At 35.3% G+C, this 27,045-nt stretch overlaps 1 protein-coding gene across 1 annotated transcript; it reads right to left on the reverse strand.

The window, feature by feature from the left end:
• Positions 1–341: 341 nt before the first annotated feature.
• On the reverse strand, positions 342–25,118 carry mge (translocase of outer mitochondrial membrane 22 homolog mge). The gene is made up of 4 exons (XM_081751264.1): positions 24,817–25,118; positions 13,453–13,564; positions 8,154–8,281; positions 342–921 (listed from the first exon to the last, which is right to left on the reverse strand). The coding sequence occupies exons 1-4, from the start codon at positions 24,907–24,909 to the stop codon at positions 844–846; spliced, it is 411 nt and encodes a 136-aa protein (XP_081607390.1). The 5' UTR covers positions 24,910–25,118; the 3' UTR covers positions 342–843.
• Between the last annotated feature and the right edge of the window lie 1,927 nt (positions 25,119–27,045).

The following is a 27,045-nucleotide window of genomic DNA, read 5'->3' on the forward strand; positions in this document are numbered from 1 at the left end:
TAAGAAAAATGTATTGATATTGTCGCAAAGCGATTTATTGTTTATTTGTATAAACACTGTGACTGCAAAATGGTTTGGCTAGTAGATTTTTCGGCTGGATAATACTTGCAAGCAAGATTCTTTAAGCCCTGCTGATGAGAGACCATACCTACCACCTATCAGAAGTGAGAGCCCTACCATTAACACACGTGTCCCCTTAGTTCACAAAGAATATTGAAAATTGTGTAATTCATTAAAAATACGATAACAATATTATGATTACGGAGGTAGAAATTTTCATAAATTACAAATTCCTTTCATAATGGTACAGATATTTTGTCAAAATAAATACAAATTATAACTATCTTTCATATTTTATTAATTTGTCTTTTATACATCTCTATACAAAACAAAATGAAGATGAATAATTTTTATGTTGCCACAAAATATAAGAAAACATAGAAAAAAAAGCATCTCATCTAACAACTGTGTGTTTAACGAATAAAAACTATTACAACACTGAATCAATTTGTCAATTTCTTTTAATTTTCGTGTCACAACCAATTGAACCTATGGCACTCATCGTGTTCATTCATCTACGCTAGGTAATGCTACACTGTCACTATTTCTTTCAAACACTGCACATCGTTCCCGTATGAAACACTTCACTAAAAACAACACACATTCTAGGTTTCCCTCAAAAAATTCACGACAACGCCCAGACTGAGTCTTAGTCTTTGGTGAATGTGGGTCAGAGGATTTACAGATGTATTTAAAATTTTTTATAACTAATATAACAAATTATTGTTGATATTTCTTTTTGACTTGGGATAATCCTAGTGCAAATTACAATTATAGTATGGTCTACCGTTGAATTGTTGATACAATACCCATGCCTGGTGACATTCCTCCAGACATAGCAGCATTAGGTCCTAGCAGTATCTGAAGGAAAGAAACGAAAATGAGATTAGTCACATATCACATAGTTGGAAGATCAGGTCTATTAAAATATCACAAATAGAATTGACTGTATATAGAATAAATTTTATGGGCTAATGCGTATACTATTACCGACTTTGGATAGGAAGTAACACACCATGGTAAGATTTCTAGATAAGCAAGGAAAATACTTGCCCTGACTGTACATTGATAAAGACCATGAAAGAGTATAGCACTGTAATGGATGTGAATTTCATGTTTGTATTAAGATTCAGTTACCAATTTTTACGTTTTTGCTAGATTCAGTGATACGAGAAATTGATATCTATAATGAGTGATAAAAACGTTATTACTCCAGACAAAAAAAGGATACTACAAGCACTTTCGCCAATCGCTTCATCTGACAGAAGAAGGGAAAGTAAAGAAATAAAAAAAAAGAAAGAAATTAAAGGACAAAGAAACAGTTATGAGGCGTTTAGCAGCAAGATTTGTTATTCACATTTGTTAGTGAAGTGTTATTCTATTTGATTACGCAATTTTATTACATTGCTCGTTTCGGACTTCTTTATTTCGACTATGTATAGGGTGAACCTTTTAATCCATCCACGGAAATATCTAGACACCAGATTATACACTAAAAAAATGAAATCTTATATGGGAACTACTAGTTTTTATGGTAGTTTCAGATTTTCTAGAAAAATTATATTAGATTGACCTATGATTAACGCCCACCCATGAGGGTAGGTCAATTTTGAAATCTTATAGGGGAACTCCTAGTTTTTATGGCGGACTCAGATTCTCCAGAAAGAAAGAATAAAAACGGTTGAGAATGCTCCAAGAGCATTGCCAGAACGAACTTAAAAAGAATGGAGCGGGAAGGATAACTGTCATTGTTCCTAGATGTAAAAGTAAATCTTTTTATTCGAACCTTTTGTTTCTCGCAAAAATTCGCAAAATATCATCTCTCTATGACACACGGTTCCCGAGACATGGCTCCTTACCTCTCCGGAAATTGGCCATTTATCGGACATATCGGGAACGGTAAGAGTGACGCGAAAAATTCCATCACTTTCTCAAATAATTTTTAATGATTTATCTAAGGAGGGCTCAAAATTGAAAAAATCACAAACAACAGACAGGCAAACAGACACACAGACAGAGAATTCAGTAACAAACTTTTTAAGTGTGTTGACACATTAGTTTCACCTACTCCACCTCTCAGGGTGGGGTTAACTTCGCAATCTTTATTAGGAACCTTAATTTTTTATTACATTTTTGGATTTTCTAAACAAAATTTGATATTAAATTAACCGACACTAAGTCGAAATAATTAAACTATTTTACCGCTACCCAGGAACAACGACGTGTACATAGTAGTGAGGATTCCCAATAAAAATTCAAAGTTGGCCTCCCATCCTCAGGGATGAGGGTGTTAATAGTAGGTCAAACTTTTTTTTTTTTTTTTTTTTTTTTTTGGAGAATCTGAGTCTGCAATAAAAACTTGGGATCCCATATATGATTTCAAAGTTGCCCACAGTTCCACCTCAAGGGGCAGAGGGGGATGGTCAAGTTTAGTATTATTGGATGACCCCCTTCGAGACAAACAAGCTTCATTCACAACTTTTTTTTTTTGATCCGGTGTGTAAATTTCGAAACATTCCCGTAGATGGATTTAAATGGTACACTGCCGTATCAGAAGTGGGCACCGACAGGGCCCGAACGAATGGGAATGGCCAATGACGTAATTGTGGTTAAGGCATGCAGTACAACATGTAACATGACGTGTAGATATGTCTGTAAGGAGCTGATGGGAGTTAACCCGAGGTCACATAATTGAAGCTTGAGAGGGTGGTAAAAGTCAGTACAGTGTGTTAAAGGTACCGTTACTGACTGTGAACAGGATTATAGCGTCGTTCAAACGGTCGGAAACATGTGTAAACCCAAGAACGGGTCGAGCGGTACCAATACCACGCCTGAAATGTGCGGTCGTTCGGAGTGCAACCGAGCCATCAAAATTTGCCGATGATATCAATACCAAGGTTGACTGATCATGAAACCGTTCTGTGGTGTTTTCCTTAATACGGAAATACCGAATTCTGTACACCACGGCGTCTCCAAAAATCTCTTAAAACCATAAAGCTCACGGAGACAATTGGGTCATCGCAATGTGTAACAAGCTCTAACACATTTGAGACTATGTTGCGTATTCCGATTAGACCCGATTTTGTTAATTCTCAGATGGCGGTGAAGTAGATATGGAAGCGATCCACAGACCACGATTTACTAGAAATGAATGAAATGATGGAATTAAGAAAGTGTGAGGAAACGGGAGAACCCCGAGAAAACCCACTCCACGATATTCGCCCACCCACGATTTACTAGAATTACTAGAATTCCGTCATGTGTCGGTGAAATACAGAAGCATGTAAGGGTCAACTTTGGAAGGTAATTCCAGATCCTCATTTTTGGCGATCAATGCTATAAAATTTAGTGAGGTATTTCAACATGGATTGCTACAGTCTCTGAAAAACGTGAACTGTTGCGGGATACCACGCAATTCATGGATGCACCAAGTCATAAGGGAACAGCTGACCATTCTCTGAAGTGAAATGGGGTTGAAGCTCTGCCGTGACCTAGACATGAATTCTAAGGAAAATATTGAGCATCTCCTATAACTAAGACTCGCACTTACCTGTAAATAGAAGACCCCACACTGAAGACGGTAACGGAAGTGGTTGAAATATTGAGTGATGAATAATCACGAAAACACAAAGTAACAAATCTATTTTATTTGTATTTCACTTATATCCAGTTAATTTTTTCCCTGTTTTATGACCTATTTAAACCGAATCTTTTGAATGCTAGCACAAGTTCGGTGATTATTTGACTTCTTCTGTTGGCCATAGCCCCTACTCTCCTTTAAACTCTTACTTCCCGGTTTCAGAAAGATTTCCTCTCTTCATTTGCATTTTTCCCCAGTGCACAATGAAAAAGCCCTTTCCCTCAGAAGACATGTTTACAGATGTTCTCTGTCATATTTTAGCAGTTATATATATACACACAGAGTTATATATATATATATACAGAAAAATGTATACACTCTTTGTCATCCTGCGTCAGGATACTGCCATTGAAATTTGTTCTGAAATTTAAGTATGTTGTAGTAAGGTTTTTTGCCCAACAGATGTCGTCATTGTCAATTGTCTTCAGTTAAAATTATGTTGTAGTACAGTTTCTCGCTCAACAGATGTCGGTACTGTCAGCACGGTTAGTGAGATAAGAAAATGGCAGGTGCATGCTTGACGTTCGAGCAGCGTAAGTACGTTTTGAAGTGTTTTATCAGATTTGGGAATGCCATCGAAAGGCAGCGCCAGTGGAGAAGGGAGTTTGGTACTGAACCACCAAACCGCCTACCAATCAAACGCATTGTTGGCAAATTTGAGGAGCATGGAACGATTTGCGATATTCACGAAGGAAGATCAGGAAGAACGCCTACTGCAACAAGTCCTGCTTGGTCGGCTCTCGTGTTGAAAACGTCACAACAGAAGTCTGTTACGCAATGTGCACGGGAGGTAGGGGTTAGTACTACAAGTGTGCGACGAATTTTGAAAAACGCTAAATGGAAATGTTACATTCCGCGATTACTTCATTCCATTAACGATGATGAACCCGATCGTCGAATGCAATTTTGTGAATGGTATCAGCAAATGGTAACTAACGATAAACAGTCTGTGACGAAGGTAGTGTGGTCTGATGAGGCCCAGTTTAAACTAAATGGAACAGTCAATCGACATAATTGAGTCTACCGGGCACCGAAAAATCCGCACATTCATGTTGATAAGGCAGTCAATCTATCAGGGTTACTGTCTTGTCTGGTGTGGACTTACAGCTCGGAATTTGATAGGACCCTTCTTCTTTGATGGTACTAACACTGGAGAAGCGTACTGGCAAATGTTACGTACATTAATTCTACCAGATGTACGTGTGCTTTATGAAGACGATGAGGTCTTCTACCAACACGACGGGCCCCACCCCACTACCACCTAGAAGTACGAGCTTTCCTGGATGACAATCTGCAGGAACATTGGATTGGACGAAGAGGGCCCATTGAGTTCCCTCCCCGTTCGCCAGATCTTTCCCCATGGACGACTACTTGTGGGGAACTGTGAAAGATGAAGTGTATCGAAATAACCGCGCACGCTCGTGAACCTTCGCCAGAAGATTACAGAGGCATGTGCATCGATCTCCATTGATACATTGATCGCTGTAGCTGCGTCGTTCTGTTTGATGTTTGGCCGCCAATGGCCAATATTTTGAACATCTAATGTAAACATACGCTTACTTGAAGGTTTGTAACACATGTTTGAACAATAATTAAATGTAATTAAGAAATATGATATAGTTTTTTTTATTATATATATCGCCGAAATCAGCAAGAGGACAAAAGTAAGTAAGGTGCAGAAAGAAAAACGTTCATGTCAAACAAAACCAATGCAGCATTATAATTTCTTTGTTCACTTCGATCACTATTTCAGAACTGGTGAGATTCCTCTCCGTATGACGCATTGTAGGTTTTTGCAATAGATCAACCGTGAACAACTTCTCATTCGTGAAGATATTTTTTCCCATCGGGTCCTTGCAGTCCTTGCAGCGTAAAATGTAAAACGCGTGGCATTATTATTCAGTCCTACACATTTGCTTTTTCGATTAGACGCTGCTCTTTCTAAAGCTTGTGAGGATTTAGTCTGACTTCTTGTTTGCCTATTTGAAGCACTGAACCTATCGATGTTCCCTCTCACAGACTATTTAATGGTATGGAGATGCATGATTTCGTTGGATACATGTTTTGATGATCTAGTGGATCACGGACGTGTTGATGGCGACACTTCTTCCTGAAGAGCTATTTCATAGCTAAACTATTAGAAGCGCATGATCGTATGAATATGAGTTGACATGACCGAGCAAGTGCAGGGCTCATAGTGGTCTGGTCTCTTGTAAATAGTTGAAAAGTGACCAAAAGCACACGGAAAAATGACCAAAAAGTGACCAAACTCTCATCATGCCCCTTTTTTCCTTTGTAAATTTCTCCATCACCTCTATCTTTGTTGTTTTGTTTCATCTTTTCTTCTTTACTTCTTTTTGAGCTTCCTTCTTTCTTAGATTTTCTAAGTACGCTTTGTAGTTACGGTAAGCAGACTTGGCAGATGTAAGAAGCTTCTGAGTAAGTGGAACCAGTTCTGGTCTATTTCCGAATTTCTTCATCCCAGACATTATATTTAACTTAGCATTGAGAGTTCTCAAAGTCATGAAATATTCAAATTCATCGCCTACTCTTAAGAAGAACATACAAGAAGCATTAAAAATAATAATAATAATAATAATAATAATAATAATAATGAACCACTCGAACACACACACACAACGTTAAGTGGAGCGTTAACTATTACGAGAGAAAACTAAAAGACTATTATGATAGAAGAAAGAATAGACACAGAAGGGTTCTCAACCCCACCTTGAGAGCTTAAGCATCCACTGTGCTTTAGAAAGAATAAAAGCTGAAGTGAGAATAAAGCTGTTTCACATGTGGCAGTAAGTACTAAAGCTTTATATTTATATTTTTCTTAGAAAACTGCCAATGCAAAACAAATCACACGAAAAAGTCACTTTACCTCCCAAAAGGTAACTTTTAGTGACAAGTTTGCAAAAAAAAAAAAAAAAAAAAAAAAAAAAAAAAAAAAAAAAAAATAACTTTTAGTGACCAACTTGAAAAAAAGTAACTTTTAGTTAAAAAGAGTGACTCGCTATCAGCCCTGCAAGTGATGCTTTTCGGTTTAAAAAACAAACTCTTTAGCTGGAATCAGTAAAATATAACAAAATACTTGTAAATTTCAGAGTTAAGTAAGAAAGCAAATCTTAAAATAAGCTTGGATACAGTCACTCAAAGATAAATTGAAATTTGTCAGCTTAATTCTGCCGCACCCTATATACAGGGCTATTGTTAATGATCTTTCCGATTTCAAAGTTTAATAACTTACATAACTCGAACTTTTTTCGTTTCTTTTACTTTCTTTCTTTCTTGTTTCACGTCAAAGATGTTCAATCCGAGTGCCTCTTGTAATTCGACACAGCAATCTGATAGTTTAATTCTTGCCACACACTTTCCAACATCTCAGAGTCAATAGATGAAATTGCTTCTTTAATGTGTACTTATCACTTAAAAAAAATTTGCTAGGAGGTGAGCCGAGTATTTTTTTGCCGGAGATCACAGACCTTAAGGCATCCCTTCCTTCTGGGGTTCTGAAAAATGAAATTATTTTCTTCAAACGTCAAGCGTGCTCTGGCCATTTTGTCTAACTATCAAAATGAAATTTTTCAGTTTAATGTCGCAGATTATGCCGGTTGGGCTAAGGGAGACTATGGTTAAGGCAAGTGAATGATGATGGAAGAATTGGTAAAATGAAATGTGGGAGAAAACAGGAGTACTCGAGAAAACCCCTGATACGATGTTGTCCACCACAAACTTACTTAAACGGGGATCTACCAGGGTAAGCGCTCTACCGCTGAGCCACCGTGACCCCTTTGTCTCATTACCTTACGTCATACATGTCATATTACAGTCACGAGAGTACCGACCGTGTTAAGGATCACCACACTATATACTGTAGTGAAAACTTAATTCAACTTCGAAAGCAATTCACAGATAGCATTTATTAAATTGTGTGTATATTTTTGTCGGACTACATATATATATATATATATATATATATATATATATTGATAGTGATGAACAACTACAGACAGCTGTCATACTGGTTTCCTTCCCACGTGACTGACTTTTACGACATCGGTATACAAAAGTTGACCCCACGGTATCACAAGTGTCTTAATTTTCGTGGTGAATATGTTAAAAAGTAGTGTCACCTGTGCTGTATCTGCGGCAATGAATGTTTTAAGGTTACTGTGTCTCCTTTATGTTCACAGTCCTAGGAAATCTTGTCTCGACGCGCCCCATATATATTATAAACACAAACAGTTTCTGAAGCAACGATAGTGGCGAACTTCTATTAAAAAAAAAAAAAAAAAAAAATCAAGTAACAAATTGTCGACTAAAGAAGATAAGACAGCTTCCCGAATTTAAATGGAAATTGATTTTGTTTGGCAGTGGAGAAATGGGACTCCTTTATTTCCATAATGTACTCTGTGATCATATATATGAAAACGTAAAGTTGTTTTACCTGTCTTTGTTGTTGCCTTTGCATCTCTTCCATATTTGCTCTTTCCAGTTCTATAATGACTGGGGCGAACAAAATCACCGAGGAGCTAAAAAACGCCCAAGACGCGGAACGGGTTAGGCTATATGCACCTGCAATGAAAATACACGAAATGTAATTATTGAATTATGCACATATAATTCAAAATATAAAGTACTTGCATAAAATGTAATAAAAGAAAACGACTGACATAGTAGTCTTCACTGAAATAACTGACATTATTGTATCTGTTTAATTAGCCAAGCGAAAACATATCAGGAGACTCATTTTCTGGTCTCTCTGTCAGTTCTTCAATAAACAACGAACAACAAAATCTACGAACTCCCACACCTAATTGTCCATATCTAACAGAAGTAACAATATGGATAACTAAATTCGGTCCTACTCCTAAATTCAACAAATACATAAACATAAACCCGAAATAAGCATCTTTTTGTCCCGAATTTAGTATATTTTATACATAAAAAGTTTCACTGAAACCATACTGGTTCCTATTCTAATTGCTGCCTACTCCTTTTCTCTTGATTAAAAAAGAAAAAAAAATCACAGTACATAGGACACTATCATCTATATCAGTCTACCGCGACCGTACCGTGTCGTTAAGGTAAGGTCTGCTCTCATTAAGGTAAGGTCTGGACTATACGTACGTAGTGAACACTGTGCGCTGGCAACGAGGAAATATGGCAGTTATGTCCAACCACACAGCCGCTAAATACGCAGCGTTGGTAACGCGATACTAGTGTTGTAACGAAACTATACGGTGCGTTGGTGTTGAATTTTTGCAACAAAATTAGTTCTCTTTCAGTACTGGATATGGACATGGTGCAAATGGGATGAATGGCGCTCTTATCCAAGTACCCTAGTGCTCTGAAAATAAAAGTGACAGTGACAGGGAAATTAGACAAACGAAACACAGTCGGTAAACTTAAGTCAGAAACTCCTGGTGTTCTGAGCTCGGTCACCGAATATAGCAATCTTTATTCGTTAGACGATGGGTTACTTCCCAAAACCCACGCACACGGTGTTTATCGACCACAAAGCTCACTTGGCGCGACCTGGGATCGAATCAAGGACCCCAAGCACCAGAGGTGAACGTTCTACCACTGAGCCACCGCGGCTCTATATGTAAGAAATAGGTAATGGTATATTTTGTCATAACATGGTTTGAATTCATTCACACCTAAGATTTGCTATTAATGTCTTGTCACTATGCCTCCACAGGGTATTCAAATCGATTTTCGTATATGATCCGGGTTTCCATAGAAGATTCAATCAGACTTTAATGCGAATTAAAAGGAGGGTGCAATAAAAATTGGAATTCAAAGTGTGGTTAATATTTTATGCTGGGTATTTTTAAGGAGTTTGCTTTACCAAACTATCTTTTAGACACTTATTCTCTCTGTTAGTATGTTCATTCGGAAGACACAAACTCTTAAGAATTGCTTAATAAATTATATCATCAGTTTTGGCCAGGATGTAAGAGTCAAAAGTTATGAAATCTTTGAGTTTTACGTCCCACGTTTATGCCGATGAGGCTAAAGGAGACGGTGATGATGAGTAACGAATGAAATGGTGGAATGAAGAAAGTGGGAGAAAACGGGAGAACCCCGAGAAAACCCACGCACACGGTGTTTGTCCACCACAAAGTTCACTTGGCAGGGGCTGGGATCGAACCCGGGACCCCAAGCACCAGAGGTGGACGCTCTACCACTGAGCCACCGCGGCCTCTCAAAAGTTATGAATCGAGTTTACTGAAGGAACTGATCCTTCCACCACAAGTAGTAGAAATCGACCATTTCCAATTTTGATCAATATACAGTAAAAGCGGTAATAAATAGCAAGCTGTTTCCTGTAATTGAATACGCACCCCAGGACTACACTTTATATCCATTTTTAACTCTCTACTAAAACCGGTAGTGAACCTGTTAAAGAAATTCACTGTAACTTCCGATTTCGATATTGATCTACATACAACAGAAACGAAAGAGGTAGCAACAATTGTTGTTTTTTCCGGAATTGATTTAACGTTCTAAGGGTAAATATAATCTTCCCTCATAATCCTCTATTCACACCGGAAGCGTGAGAAATCACCCACTTCCGGTTTTAACGCTAACCGCTATAGAGCAAAATCGGTAATAGATAGCAAGAAGCGACTTCCTGCAATAAATTAAGCATCTCAAGAATATATTCCATCTCCACTCTAATCTCGCTACTAAAACCAGAAATGATAGAAATCTATTACCCCTTCCGGTATCAATATTTTTAAAAAATAATGCCATATAAATCAAACTCCTTGCCGTGGTATAGACGTGATACTGCTACTTTTTATTTTTCAAATAAAATCATCTCAGAACATTGGGGTCGTACTACACTCAGGTCAATAAGGTACATCAATTGTCAACAGGACTTTATCAAATATATCATTCTTGCGTCTCCTCATAACACTGTGACCACTTGTTCCAATGTCATGATTGTGTGCATCAAGAAAACTGAAAGGTAGCTTTAACTTCAATGTAAACTAAATTCTTGAATAAAACAGATTATAAAACCTCGTTAATTCGGATCCCATTAAGCTAGACTTCGGTTAATCCGGACACAGAAAAAAAACAAAAAACGACAAAATGCTTTTTTTTTTTATGTGTCTAGAAGTCAACAATCACATAGTTCCGTAGCACTTAAAAATTAAGCATGGTTATGGACATACATTACCGTATTTGACCATGGTTATGGATACCACTGAAACACAGCAGATTAACATGAATAAATATGGTCCAATTGAAGCTACATTTCTTTGATTTCACTGCGATCGTAACATCACAAAAGCCGACATCCTTTTGTAACTATTCTATCAGGCCTTGTTTCCATTTTGTACTAATATACAATAACACACTGAGCAAGGCTATGATAATAATATAATATGTTATATAATATAATATATATAATATAATATAATGATAATATGTTTAAAAAAAACAGTATCACGTAACAGTTTCAACACAATAACTGTCTTGATCAGACTTCCACTCCTTCTGTTAGAGTGGAAGTCTGATGAAGACAGTTATTGTGTTGAAACTTACGTGATACTGTTTTTCTTTCTTTTTTTTTTTTTTTTTTTTTTTTCATATTATCACATAGCCTTGCTCAGTGTGTTATTGTGTATTAATCCTTTTGTAATATCTCATTGTGTTACATATTATCATAATACAGGGTACATACATTGTACCATATTGCTGTACTTTTTACTGTACGTGTACTAGTACTGCAAATGTATTTCGACCTATGACCTTAAAATGGATCACTATAAGCGTGTTTTGTCGCTATAAACAGTTTTAGTACATTTTCTACTGTTCTTTTAGGTTATTTCAATTAATCCGAACTTTCACTAATCTGATGAACTTATCCTCCAATTTAGTTTGAATTAACGAAGTTTTACTGTATTGATAACAAAATCCCAATTCTTAATCAAACTACAGCGGAGTATTGCAATAGAAACGAGTGAACTTTTACCATAAGCTTCAATATTTTTCATTAATTATTATATTATTTAACGAAGATACAGATATTGAATATATCCATAAGATGACACTATAATGTATTTTACAGCTTGTTTATTTGTAAAACGTAATCTTCTGAGCAAATTTTTGTGGAAGTTTAACAGATTTTTTTTCTTCCAAAATTTGAACTAAATAATGTGCATCGAAAGTTATAATGGAGTATTTCAGAAATTTTGTACATACTTCAACTACAAATGTTTTTTGATGATTTGTGTTCCTTTATAATAGTGGTTCCCAACCTGGGTAGTGTGATAAGAGAAAGGGGAGGGGGCGCAAACTACTGACAGAAATGAACTACATTCGTAATTATTTAATATTACACATGTTGTAAAAAGAGGTGTTAAATTAAATACGGTACCTTAGGAACAGAAAATAACTAGTAAGAACTGTGATTCCATTAAGGAAATTGGTTTAAAAAAATATACTGCACTTCAATTGTATGCAGAAGTTTAGCTGGAAATAAATATAAACCGGTACTATATATATTAATGAAAAAACGAAATAAACGTTTTTTTTTTTTTTTTTTTTTTTTTTTTTTTTTAACCACCAGATCCTCTGCAGGTGTGAATTCAAAACACAGAGTGAAAAAGTAAATAATTGGATAGAGACTCGAATTCGGGATCTTCGACACACCGTGCCGATGCATTAACTACTGCACTACTTAATCCGCTTCCCAGAACAGCCACACACTTTCTCACTCCTGAAGTTGGTGCTCTCCATTTTCCAGTCACGTGGTTTGTACCACTGCCTAGCTTTGGAGAATCCAGTATCCATATATTGAGAACACTTTTTTATGGTTGTGATATCATATATTAATGAAAGGAGAGAACAACCGGAATATTTACACAACAAATCCTCTGTAATTCAATAACACACAAAGAGTGAAAAAATGAATGACTGGACCGGAACTCGAACCAGTCTTCGATATACCGTGCCGATGTGTTATCCACTACGCTATTAAGTCTTACTAGAATACTACGCAGTTACATTACTATATTATTTGAAAATCTTGAGAACCGTGAGGGCAAACCTGATGAGCACCTTTAAGGTGAGTGTAAAGGCTCCACAATTGCCAATAATGACATTACGTTCTGTTATCCTTCCAATGTCTGTTTTGACGGAGAGACAATATTCACAATAATCCGTGTACTTTAATTATTCTATTTCATTCATTGTTAAGAATATTTTTATTCACTCCGCGATAACATGTTTCCAATAATACAACTCTCTCAACAATGAACGAAACAAAATATGAATGCACGGATTAATATCTGAAGATTAATTCAATGTGCCTTCCGACAACGTCTCAACATTTCTCTTAAATCTGAATTAAAGTGACTATTTGTTACTCCTCTAGAAATAAATTGAAAAAAGAAACGTGGTGCCATCTATTGACAGTAGGCGCATCATTACAATCACCTTAAGTGTGTAATTTCTACATTCATACGAAGTTGAAGATAAATCGTACTACATAGAAGGTACTTGATTTATAGCAGTGATAGAAGAATACTTAATGATAATTGAAAGTCCAATGGTTTTCATCTAATATTCTACTCTACCAGTTTACGAAACAGTAAAACACCTTCACTTTGAAGAAGCTCTCAACTTATCTTACTTTTTTTCTTTTGATTCTCTATCAGGAAGAACTCTCTGGCTAAATATACAATTTTATGCAGACACTATTGATGAAAAGCAATTACTATACTTACTACTAACTCCTGACCATGCTCGTGTAAATATATTATACGTGAAATCACGCACTTTCTCTGGGAACATTTCTGTAAGCCCCAAAAGTCTTTCGGCAAGAGTTTCGTCCATGTCCTGAAGAGAAAATACACATTCATTAGCATTTACAGCAGAACAAAATTGATATATCTACGCAAGAAATCTATTTGAACTCAATAATGCACCATTTGAAAATTACTGAAAATCTCTTGTTATTTATAGCTACGAACATACTAATGAATATAGTAAAATATTTGAAAACTTATGAATAGCGTTCATCAGCAAATTATTCATCTAACTGCGCAGTAACTTATTATCTCTGGGACTACGACTTCGGTTGCCCACCTGCAAAAGCGTCTGTGGACCTACAGTTTACGGTGAAATTTGAACCACTGTAATGCGTTCAAAATTTTAATACTCTCCCACGGAATCGAGTTCGAGATCAAGTCCACCAAAGGTGAACGCGCAATAAGTTATTAACCAATTATCAGTGGCGAAGTGTACATGATAAATTTACATGATAACCCTACAATCTCCTTCACTAATAAAATACAGACATGTTTAAAATTTTGTACCAAAAGTATCAATGTTACTACCAAACCATAAATTCTGACAGATTTAGAAAAAGTCTTCTTCCTGTTTTAGGTAATTCCCCGCCATTCCGATGTAAAAGAGATTTGAAAGAAATTATTTACCGTGTATATTTATCGATAGAATTGTTGCTAATTTGATCCTTTTGTTTGGCCAAATTTTCTTTATCTAAGTTCAACTTCTGCTTGTTTGTTGTTGCTCTCATTTGCATCGGAATTACTTTTTTTTTAAGCCACTAGGAATCATGGTTTGGCAATATTAATGCTTTTGAAACAGAATTTTAAACTAGACGTGAAGTCTCTTGAAGAGAACTTATTAAGTATATCTGAAGTTTTTAATATATCGGATTTCTTGAAGCTGCAATAAATTATTAATTATATTACCTGGTGAATGTTAGGCAGATCAGCTTAAAACTTCCTGCAAACATGAAACAAAATTCGATATTTTGTAGATAATTTACAAACGGGATTACGTTGTTTGAACATTTTAATAGCGGTGTTTTAATATTTAAAACCAATGGCAAACACCGACTTCTCAGGGCAGTATTAAAATAAAGTTTTACGTAAGATTAATTTTATTTTAATATTATTTATTTATTTGAGGATAAGTAATGTCTCATTTGAACGCTCAAATGAAGTCCCAGACTTATGTACAGTCTTTTGCATGGTTTTTCAATTGCTTGATGTCCTGAATTAAGCTCCATTTTTTCTCCCTCTGAAAGAAGTATTTCCGAATTCTCATTACATTTTATTTTTTCCTCCTCAAATGGTACTAATTACTTGGCTAAAATTTTTGTAGATGCGTTTCTTGTCAAATGCGAATGCATTCTTTGTTGAAGTTATGTCGTAGAACACGGTAAGTGTTAGTTCCATTTAAATTTGGTTGGCTTTTCAGTGATGCAAGTTCAGGCTAAGACGATGGGATAGACTATTTTTTTTGGAGTCAATACATTTAATTTGCTGCGTAACTCGCAACATGGAAACAAGCTTGCAACACTGATAGGAAAAGAATACGAACTAATTTAAAATCTAACCAAGGGGATACTTCTTTCAAAATTTGACGTTATGACTACGCTATGCATAAGTATCGAAGTCTTATAAAGCAGCTATGTCCGTCCGTCCGTCCATCTCTCTCTCTCGGTCTGTCTGTCTGTCAATAGGTATCAGAGCAAAAACGGTTAGGAGTAGTTTACTGCAATCGATTCAGCATCTCAAGAGTAAGTTCCATCTCATCCCTTAACTCTCTATTCAAATCGGAAGTGGTAGAAATTAGTAATTTCCGGTTAAAACATTTATCGTCATAGGACAAAAACGGAACCAGATGGCAGCAATCAGTTTTTTGCAGTCGATTCATCATCTCAGGGGCAGATACCACTTTTAGCCGTATCTCTCTAGTAAAACCAAAAGTAGTACAAATTTACTTCCACTTTAACATTGATTTTCATACAGTAAAAAATGGTAAGAGCATTGAGAAGTGGCTTTTGCAATCGATTCACCGTAGAAGAATAGATTTCATCTCATCCGTTAATCTTCAATTCAAACCAGAAGTCGTAGATATTTACAACTTCCGGTTTCAACGTTAATTGGCATAGAAAAAACACGGCAACAGTCATTTTTCGGAATTGATTCAGTGTTCTAATAATAGGTTCTATCTACACCGTTAGCCTTCTATTCAAACAGGAAGTTGTAAAAATCCATCATTTACGGTTTCAACGTTTATCGCCGATTACAATATCTTCCGCAATTTAGATAAGTTTTATCTGAACTTTATCCATCTATTCAAACCGGGGTTTCAAATATAATCACCATAGAAAAAAAAAATAATGTAACAGACAGCGAGAAGTTGTTTCTTAATATGAATTCAGCAACTCTGACTTTATCCATCTTCTACAACAGAAAGCTATAGATCAACTACTTCCTGTTTCAGTATTAAATCTGAGTAATTTGGAAGTCTTCTATAGTTTTAAAATGTGTAACGAAATTCATTTGCTTTACTCGAACAAAAGTCTGCAAATGAGCCCACTGCATAAGACTAGCAATGAAGAAAAATTCAGAAAAATACTATTTTTATCGTTCACTACTTAAGTTTTATTTCTTTGAGAAATGATAACATAGGGAGAGAACTATTTTCGTATTGTAACGTTTTGGAAAATAAATATCTATGTCAACAAACAAACCCCTCACAAAATCTTGTATTCAAATTATTCCTCTAAAAGTCTTCATCTGCATAAGAATTATTAGGAGATTTGGTTATTATTTATTCTCCACTAAAAATCGTGGATTTAATAAATATGCATATTTGAACATCAACGTGGGGTGCGGTGGTTCAATTGTAAGAGCAATCACTTCTTAACACGTGGGTTCGCTGGTTTGATCCTAGGCTTTGTAGTGGACAGGTTTTCTCATTTCCTCAGATTGTCCTCATTTCACAATTATTATCCATCTCACCATCACAGTCTCTTTCTTTTCTTTTCTTTTTTTAACGTATATAGTTGTGGGATGTGAAACAAAAAAAAAAAAAAAAAAGATGACTATTCTAATCGCAATTTCTCATTTTTACTCCTACCATGGATATAATAGTTAATAGTAGTGTTATAGTTTATACTTATTAACTATATAATAGTTAATAGTAAAATTGTCTCTAATGCCTTAAAAACTCGTATTTTAGTAGCAACCTTCCACTTTACTATGTTACAGAACCATTGGTAAACTGTATGTGTTTGGAGTTATTCGACGTTAGCAATATCCGAACCAATTCCTTTTAATACTCGGTTGAAAAGGTAAACAAGTTTTTCAAGCTAGAAATAGTGAGCGAGGTTTTTTCTAATTCAGACCAGGCAAATGGCCAACACAGTACCTAACATATAGGTCCCAAACTGCTTCCTTCTTTCCTCCTTCCCAGGTTAGTGTGCTCGCCGAGGAACGTCATTTCTCATAAGTAACGCGCTTAGGGAAATAAATGCCGAGAATGGCCAGGAATATTTATAAGTAAAAAATAAAATTTCCTATAGTATAGCGAAATATTTAAGTTTTATGTCCCACGGTTATACCGGCTAGGCTAAAGGAGATTGATTATGAGAAATTAAGGAAATAGTGGAACGAAAAAAGTGGGAGGAAACGGGAGAAACCTGAGAAAACCCATACACACGGTGTTTGTCCATCACAAAGTTCACTTGACGCGAGCTGGGATCGAGCCAAGGACCCCAAGCACCAGAGGTGAACGCAGTACCACTGAGCCGCCGCGGCCCTCCTCTTTAATATAATTTATAATAATACTCTTATAAAATTCTCCTTACATCATACAAAGTTTTGTATTAATGTTTGTATGTTTCTTGATGCAGATTTTAAAATATTTTATCTAGTAGCATATCTATTTTTACTATACACGAAAACAAGTTATTTATATAAGCGCAAGCCGCCCCTGATTGGTCTGGTGGCTAGTGTACGTGCCTTTGGTGCAGTGCTTCTGTTTAGATTTCCGATGGAAGCATTAAACAATTATGTTGGTTTGGATTCCACCTTTCTTAACTTTGACTATATATATATATATATATATATATATATATATATATATATATATATATTAATATGAACATTCTTTTATATGTACGATTCATTTAATATGGGATATTCCTGACATCTGTACACAGCTTTGGAAACTAAACACAATCTCCTGGTCACATCTGACCGGATGGGAGAACTTTTCTTTTTTTTTTTTTTAATTTTCTAAAAACAAATTCTCAACAATTTTTGAATTACTCGCATGGGACACATGTATCCCGTTGGTAGTCAAAGGGTTAAACTATAGGTCCCCGACTCTCATAGCCTCTGTGCTGAAAAGGGACATTAACTTTGAGAACCAGCAATTATGCGTAAGTCAAACATGTAATAATCTATGAACAAATAGCATTAAATGTGTGCTTTAATCCTATGCAATTGTAATGCAAAGCTAACGTGTAGCGAACACCTACCCCAGGTTTATGCGTGATTTCCGCCCCGGTCTTCCTTTACGTGCACCATCATTGACGCGTTTGAGCTGATATTTAGTATCTCCCCCAATCTTGCACATACAAGATCTCCAGTGTTACTTCACAAAATACAGCTGAGCGGGCGACAGCGAGCGAAAGGGGTTAAAAGACACACCAGGGCTCGTTGTTTTCTACCTTATCACAATTTAGACAAAAACAAAGTACTCAGTTCTGAAGCCATAATACGAATTCAGGGAGATACTAAATGCCATCCACGGGCTTGATCCTACGAACGAACTTTGCGCTGTCTACTAGCTTTGCCCTACTATGAACTGGAATAAATGCGAAGTCTGCTTGAAGTGACTATCTGGCGTATTTTTGAACCTTATCTTCTAGCATACAAGGTTGAAGGTATATTATAAATCTGTACATTTATTGGTGGAAAGCATTCATTTTAAGCGGTTTGTGTTGAATTTTGCGAAGAAAACGCTATATTTGTAGGCATACTGGTTACGTCTTCATAAATCTAATATGCATTACCGAATGAAACGCCGCTTACAAAATGTGACTATTTAAGGTAATACTGTAAGAGTCGATTTGTTTAAAATGGCACGACGCATGTAATCATTTTTTATTTGGACCTACATTATTAGTATGTAACCTACTTGTTGTCAATCTCCATTTGCAACGGAATCATTAAGGACTGATTTGATTTGAGTTTAGCATTCCTTTCACCAGCGAGACTATATGAAACATGGACCTACAGCTTAACTTTGGAATCTGAATCATACGAGCTCCAGCCGGGAATGATCATTTGCAGGAGATGAGCACTCTACTATTGATCATCGAGCAATGCAATCTACCTTATTCGGAACTTAACTCTAAACACATTTTATATAAAAGAATATAAAATTCCACACACGGTTTATAAAATTGTTTTCATTCATAACAACGAAAACAATACCAAAGGATCATACATTTTTTTTTCTTTAAAAAGAAAATATTTATTTAAAATAGGTGCAGATTAAGAATATAAGTATCATTTTAAAGAAAATTTACAGGTATGTCAATTCCCAAGGAAAAAATATTTAAACTTAATTATGTACGTAGCTGTTGGGATTAGCTCGGGATAAAAGTGTTTAAAGAATAATAAGATACTAGTTATAAAAAAAAGAAAAAGTCGTTGTTAGGTGAATGTTTGGTTTGTGATTTTTAAGAAACAAGGATCTTGTCGTAGACGTTTGTAGATGATTGAGTTGTAAGGAGGTTACTTATATAAAAAAAAAGAGTACTGAGTAAAGTATTGGTCAAATATTATGTTATGTGGAATTAATATATATAAATAGTGTCGTAATAAAAGTACGGAAGTAAAGTCTTATACAGGTTGTAAACAGTTACTAGTACAGGTTTAACAATTGGCGCAGTCGGTAGGATTACACTTGGCATTTGATTGATAAAAATGGCTTCTTTGAACAATTTTGAATCGTTTGATATTGAGACTGGCAGAATTCAAGTTTATATCGAAAGATTTGAGCAGGTGGCACTTTCTTCAGCTCTACCAGAAGACAGAAAACTTTCCACTTTTCTTGCTGTTATAGGTTTACAAGCTTATGAAGAATTACGAAATTTATGTGCTCCTTTTAAACCGGCACAAAAAACGTATGCTGATTTAAAAGAACTGATGCTTCAGCATTACGGAGTGAAAACCAATCAGATAGCAGAACGTTTTAAATTTCATAACATCAGACAGCAAGAATATAAAACTGTAGCATAATTTGTGATGGCTTTAAAGAAGCAAGCCTGTTACTGTGATTTTAACTCCTGTTTAGATCATTCTTTAAGGGATCAATTTGTTTTTGGTATGAAAAGCAACATTGCCAGACGACAGATATTAACATCAAGCACACTAACATTTCAACAGGCTATTGATATTGCTACGGCTGTGGAAAGAACAGAAGAACAAATGGCCTTGTTTAATAGTGTATCTGATCAAGCACAACATCAAGTTAATCTAGTGCAATCACGCTGGTCTAAGGGTTCAAAGAAATTCCAAGGAAGATTGGGATGTACAACAAATAGTAGTAGTTTACCTGAAAGTCCAAGACGTACTTCTACTTATTCTTCGTCTTCGGACTCAGCTAGCAAAAATGATGGTAGAAGGAATTATTGCAAGAGTTGTTTACGCTCTCATTCTAAAGGAGGGTGTCCAGCTTACGGAAAGAGATGTTTTAAGTGCACCGCTCTTCATCATTTTGCTACTGCGTGTGTGGTACAGACTTTGGAGGGTGAAATTAATGAACTTCATTTAAAGGAATATGATAGCGATAAAGTACCAGAGATTGAGAAACAGAATCTGTATGATGAGAAAACACCTAGAATATTAGATCAAGATAGTGTACAAGATTTATATCAAGTTTTAACATTAGAAACACTACATTATCAATCTTCAGATGATGTTCCACAGGAAAGACCATCAACGGAGAGATTGGATAATCACAATGACGTATACAAAAGGAAACCTAACCGAGAAACAGATCTATTGAGTAATCACAGTAAGGATAAGGCAGTTAAATGTAAAGATACGCCTGAAAGGAAAGGGATATTGCCTAAATACAAAGATAAGGTGAAATATAAAGTAGATATGTTACAAGAAAGTACTAGTAGATACAACTCACTAATAGATTCGGAAGAAGAGGTCCTTCTTGGTTCCGATAGCTTAGAAGAAGAACAGCGCAAGGACAGAAGACAGGGAGAAGCGTATCAGAAAAAATATAAAAAAGTCAAGTCTTTAAAGAATCAAGAGATTATGACTGTGGAAAGACAGATTTTAAACTTGAGAGAAGAGGTTTTTCAATTTGTTCTTAATGAATTAGGATGTTGGCAGAAAATGGTTCAAGCATGGTGGGATAAAGTTAATCAGATAGAACAGAGACTAAAAAGAGTAAATACAAAGCCAAGGTCGAAGAAAGGGACAAAGGTCGAATATTGTTAAAGTAAAAAATGTATAAGTTCTGTTTGTTTCAAAGAATACCCGGGAGGATTGTTGGGATTAGCTCGGGATAAAAGTGTTTAAAGAATAATAAGATACTAGTTATAAAAAAAAAGAAAAAGTCGTTGTTAGGTGAATGTTTGGTTTGTGATTTTTAAGAAACAAGGATCTTGTCGTAGACGTTTGTAGATGATTGAGTTGTAAGGAGGTTACTTATATAAAAAAAAAGAGTACTGAGTAAAGTATTGGTCAAATATTATGTTATGTGGAATTAATATGTAAAAATAGTGTCGTAATAAAAGTACGGAAGTAAAGTCTTATACAGGTTGTAAACAGTTACTAGTACAGGTTTAACAGTAGCCAACGTGTAACTCGTATATTAAGTGTATTTTATTTACAAGTGTAGAGTTACAATTCTGAAACTATTACATGTGCTATACGACGATAAACATGAATGAGTGCCAGGGTGGATTGATTTAAATCAGTCTGATTTAAATCACGATTTTAATCAAGATTTAAATCACTTGATTTTTTTAATAAAAATCGTTGATTTAAATCAAATTCCGAAATGAATTAATTTAAAGTGAAAGTAAGTAAAATCCCGTCTCTCTTCTGTTATTTCGATTATGCAAGATAATAATCATAATACAATGAGACTCAAATGTATGTAAGCACAGTATGAAAACGAGTATTATGTAAGGAACGATCAGGGAAAATCCCGTTTGAACGGGTTACGGGTGAACCCTGCTTTCTTCTCTTTGTAACACAGGGTTTTAAAATTTCTATTCCAACGGGGAAATCATCATGGACATTTAAGATAAAAACTCTTTTGTGTCCATGTCTATTTGTTTATTCTCAGATAATAGGGGCGTATTTAGAGGAGTCCGATCCCCTCTCCTAAACAAACAAACAAACAAACAAACAAAAAAAAGATTTTAAAATTTTGGGCGAAATTTATGTACTAAATACATAGAAGTTCCTCGGGATCGTAATACGACAAATTTTGGATGCATTAAAATATCGAATAATACTTTTGATAAAGTGGATACTTGACCCCATTGCAGAACATGCCGCGATCTGCAATGTGATCGCAGAAAATTTGCCGCGCCTGTGCAGGAAAAATTGTCAGAGGAAATAAAATAGCCAACAGAAAAGTATAAAAACGTGCCTGCTATGTATAGATGTCTTAAATGCACGGACAACTCGCATTTGAACTGTTTTTCACGTCACATAAAGCATATTTTTAACAATCACAAGTGTTTCTTCCGCTGGAACTGATCTTGATTTTTTTTATTTTGGAATTCCTGCAGAACATTTTTGACTTACAAAAGCTCATCGCATAAAGACAAAGTTCTGCCATCGGAGAAAACGATATTTACGAAAAAATTAAATATCGACTAAAAGCAGGGAATTCTTGTTATTATTCAGTTCAAAATCTCTTATCGTCGCGAATTGTGTCGAGGAATTTGAAGCTTTAAAATATATAAAACGATAATTATGCCTGTTGTGCTGTATGGTTGTGAAACATGGTCGCTTACGCTGAGGGAAGAACGCAGACTGAAAGTATTTGAGAATAAAATTCTGAAACGAATATTCGGAACCCAAAGGAACGGAAATGAGGAATGGCGAAAACTTCATGATGAGGAACTGCATAATTTATACCATTCACCAAACATTGTTAGGGTCATCAAATCTTGGAGGCTCAGGTGGGCAGGACATGTAGCGAGAATGGAAGAAAGTAGGAACGCTTTCAAAGTTTTAACTGGAAGTCCAATCGGAAAACGACCATTAGAAGACCTAGGCGCAGATGGGAGGACAATATTAAGATGGATCTCGCAGAAATAAGAATACAAAATAGAAACTGGATTCAATTGACTAAGGATAGAAGTCAGGAGAGCTTTTGTGGACATGGCATTGAACCTCCGGGTTCCACAGGTCATAGAGTGAGTTAGTTAATTTTAGGCGAAATTTATGTACTTTATATGTATTTCGTGCCGCTAGCTAGTTCCAATTATTTAAAAATATGCCGCTGCCAAATATCAGTAACTTTCGTGAAAAGAAAAGTGTCATGTTGATATACATTGCTGTACCTTTTCCTTAATGCTTAAGAAACATTGTTTGGGATTGAAATAGGTTAACGATTGGGAATTAATTCAAAATTAAAACCCAATATTTTTACTTAAATGGCATAATTAACATTTAATACTAATTCCTAATGTTTTTTCTTCAGTTCGCAACTTGTATTATACGAAGAAAAAGATTTGATTTAAATCAAAAAAATCGATTTAAATCAAAAAAATCAACAAAAATGATTTTTTTGAAAAAAATCATGATTTTTTTCCACCCTGATGAGTGCATATCAAACAGGATTGCATCAGATGATATTTTCTGCCAACGAAGTATTTCTGCACAGTGTACAAAAGACTGTTCTTTATCTTTACAAGTGCAGTGCTATTAATGTGAAACTATTACAAGCTACATGACTTCATATTACTATGAAACTTACATTACGGTACTTGTAAATGTAACATACAAGCACTAACCTAATTAATGCTTGCAGTGACACATTTTGGAAAATTTACAGGTAAAATTCAATACTTTGCATGAAAAGGCATGTTTACAAGGAACAAATTTCTGCATGCGACAGAATTAAATCCAAATACAGCTATACTTTAGGTTCACAAGTGTAGAGTTACTAGTATAACACTATTACAAGTGCTTTACAACATATAAGACATGAGAACGCATATGAAAGATGACTATTAAATGCTATTTTCCACCGGGGGTATATTTCTGTACAGTGTACAAAACCTGTATTATATATTTACAAGCGGAGCGTTACTATTTTGAAACCAAGACAAGTGCTATTGAATCTCGCATCATTGCCAAAACCTATTTCTTTTCACTACCCTCCCTTACACGCATACATACCATCGCTGACGCGCCTGGTCCCTACGGACGCACTCGCGGTTCCCCATAGACCTACCAGCTTCGCCCTGCCCTAAATTGATTATATATCATTCGTGCTTTTTACTGCCCACCTTGCACAGGTTGATTTGTGATATTTGTAATCCTACTTTTTATGCCACACATCCGGAAGCCGTATTTATACGTAAATCAAATCGTAAAAGAATAGTAAATTTTGAACAATTACTTATAGTGGCCCATTTGAATTTTATCTATGCCAAGTCAGATATTTCCATGTCGCCAAGTGGAATTTTTTTAGGGGACAATAACTAGGAAATTAGTGAAACTAGCATAGTAAGCAAACCAGTATTATGTGTTAAACATTTTTATGGTGTTTTGGTTTGCACACATAGTTTCGTTTGGGTAATAGTTAAGAACAGCTACTTCTCATCTCCCGTGCACGAGGATACATCTTACTGTTGCACTACCTAAACACCCTAAGTACAAGGGCAAGAACTCAGTATATTACCTACTTTTTAACATCCTAGATAGTCAATGAATAATTCCTGAAAGTATGGCGTTTCTCGTCCTTCCCTAAATGGGAAGTACGTCTCCTTAACTATAACCTTTGTGATATTGTTTAAAACAAAAAAAAAGATAAATTTTAACAAATCAGCGGCGCCCATATTCTTAATCTCCACGCTAAAAGTGTGCATGTTTACCTTCGCAACCACCTCTCCACAGCAACCACATGTATTTCTAATTTTAACAATATTGTTTACGGAATTGCATTTCACTAAGTATTTAAGAATTCTAAAGAACTAAACTCACGGCGTAATTAATTTACAAATTATACAAATAAATTATTGCTACTTAAATTAAGATAATGCAAACCTCATCGTCATCTTCCAACTCTTTAAGCTTCTCTGGCGTTAGGTCTTTACTGCTTAACGACTCCATACCGCTATCGTTTTCTTCACTTGCCATATCCTTATCACGTGCAGATAAATAACTCCAGCAAACAACTGGAGTTGGGTTGTTTACCCTCGTGTAGCTATATCAGCCCAGACGGTCCGTGGTCTATAATATCCTCCACTTCCACTTCGTGGGGTTAGGGAACACACACTGTATAATCTCCGAATTAGCAGTACGAGAACTATTAGGCGGTAGCTCTGATCTCCCGTCGCTGCAGACGGAATCTTTAGCAGGAAACAGAAACTATACTCTCTGTTAACTGTAAGAAAAAGAAGGAAAGGAAAAAACATGGTACTAAGTTCTCAATATATAATCAAGGACGAAATGGGGGTACAATGAATATATTAAGTTTTTTTTAAAAAAAAATCAAAAGAATTATCATTTCCTCGCTATATACACAATATTTTTCCAGACATGTTTTTGGGAGGGCACTGTCCTCCTAAATCTCTGAGACTGCCCCCCAGAGGAGTCTAAAATAATACGTCTAACGTCTATAATATAATAATAAATATAATAGTCCGTGTGAGAATAATATGTGCCTCTCCGAATACCAAGCTTGCCCCCCACAACATTTTTTTTGAAAGATATAGTATAACAGCTAGTAGCTAGTATTAATCATACATCTTCATGTAGCAAGAGGTAGAATACTCTTGGTTTTGGAGCATCCCTCAAAATGAATAATTTTCAACATATTTAGCTTTTGTATATATATATATATATATATATATATATATATATATATATATATATATATATATATATATATATATATATATATATATATATATATATATATATATATATATATATCAGTGGCGGGCGGTGGTTTGTGGTTTTGGGTGTTGCAGTACGAACGATTGGAGACAGAAGATATAAAGTGGACTCATTGACTAATCAGCATAAATTTAGATGCAAATGCTATGCGACATGTTAAATTAAATAAAAATCTGTTTTTAAAAAATAAAAAATGGAGAACATTTAATCCGATTAATCACCTTATTTAATTAGTAAGTTCATTCTTCTTTCTTTGATTGGAACAAATCTGCCTAATACATGCTGGTTGAACTCTAGTATTTCCAAGTGTGCTCAAAGTAAGTAAGTAGTTCCAATCTATAAGAAAGGTGATAAGAGTGATCCAAGTAGTTACCGACCAATTTCTCTAGTCCCTATTTTCTCAAAAATAATAGAGGCAGCTATGTATTCTCAGCTAAGTAATTTTTTTAATGAGTATAACTTAATGAGTAAATCTCAATTTGGTTTTAGGGCAGGCCTATCAACAATTAACGCCATTGACGTGCTGGTGAGAGAGGTTACACAAGCTTTTGAAAATAGGTTCTTTGCTCATGCTACATTTTGTGACCTGAGCAAAGCTTTTGACTGCGTAGACCACAGTCTACTCTTGAATAAATTAAGTAGATATGGTATAAATGGCACTGGGCTGACCTTAATTAAAACATATTTGGAAGACCGAAAGCAAGTTGTCTTTACAAACGGTATACAGTCTCAAATGAAAAGTCTAAAGTGTGGCGTTCCTCAAGGGTCGGTGCTTGGTCCACTGTTGTTTACCATAATGATCAATGATCTACCAACTTGTGTACATGCTCAATCGATATTGTATGCTGATGACCACTTTTGTAAACATAAACCACGATGTAGATAACATTGTACACTTGGCAAATAGCGTTTTAACTGAAGCAAGTAAGTGGTTTGAAGCTAATTGTTTTCATCTCAATAGAAGTAAAACACAACACATGTTATTCCGCTTGAGAGAAGTTCCAAATATTAACATCACAAATAGTGTAAAATTTCTGGGTATTTATGTAGATAGTAGGTTATCATGGGAACCACATATTCAGTATATAGCTAGTAAGTTATCCAGAGTTGTCTACCTTCTGAAAAGACTGAAACATTATGTATCAGATGGTTACGTAAGAACTGCATATTTTGCATTCTTTCAAAGTATTGTCTCATACGGTATACTCTTTTGGGGAAATGCTTCACGTGTCAATGATATCCTGTTAATACAGAAAAAAGTAATTAGAATTATGACAAACTCACGTCAAACAGTGCATTGTAAACCTTTATTTAGAAATTTGAGAATATTAACTGTGATAAATTTATATATATATATATATATATATATATATA

Source organism: Thermobia domestica, chromosome 3 (genome assembly GCF_964235325.1).
Source record: "Thermobia domestica chromosome 3, izTheDome1.hap1.1, whole genome shotgun sequence".
Classification (NCBI taxonomy): Eukaryota; Metazoa; Arthropoda; class Insecta; order Zygentoma; family Lepismatidae; genus Thermobia; species Thermobia domestica.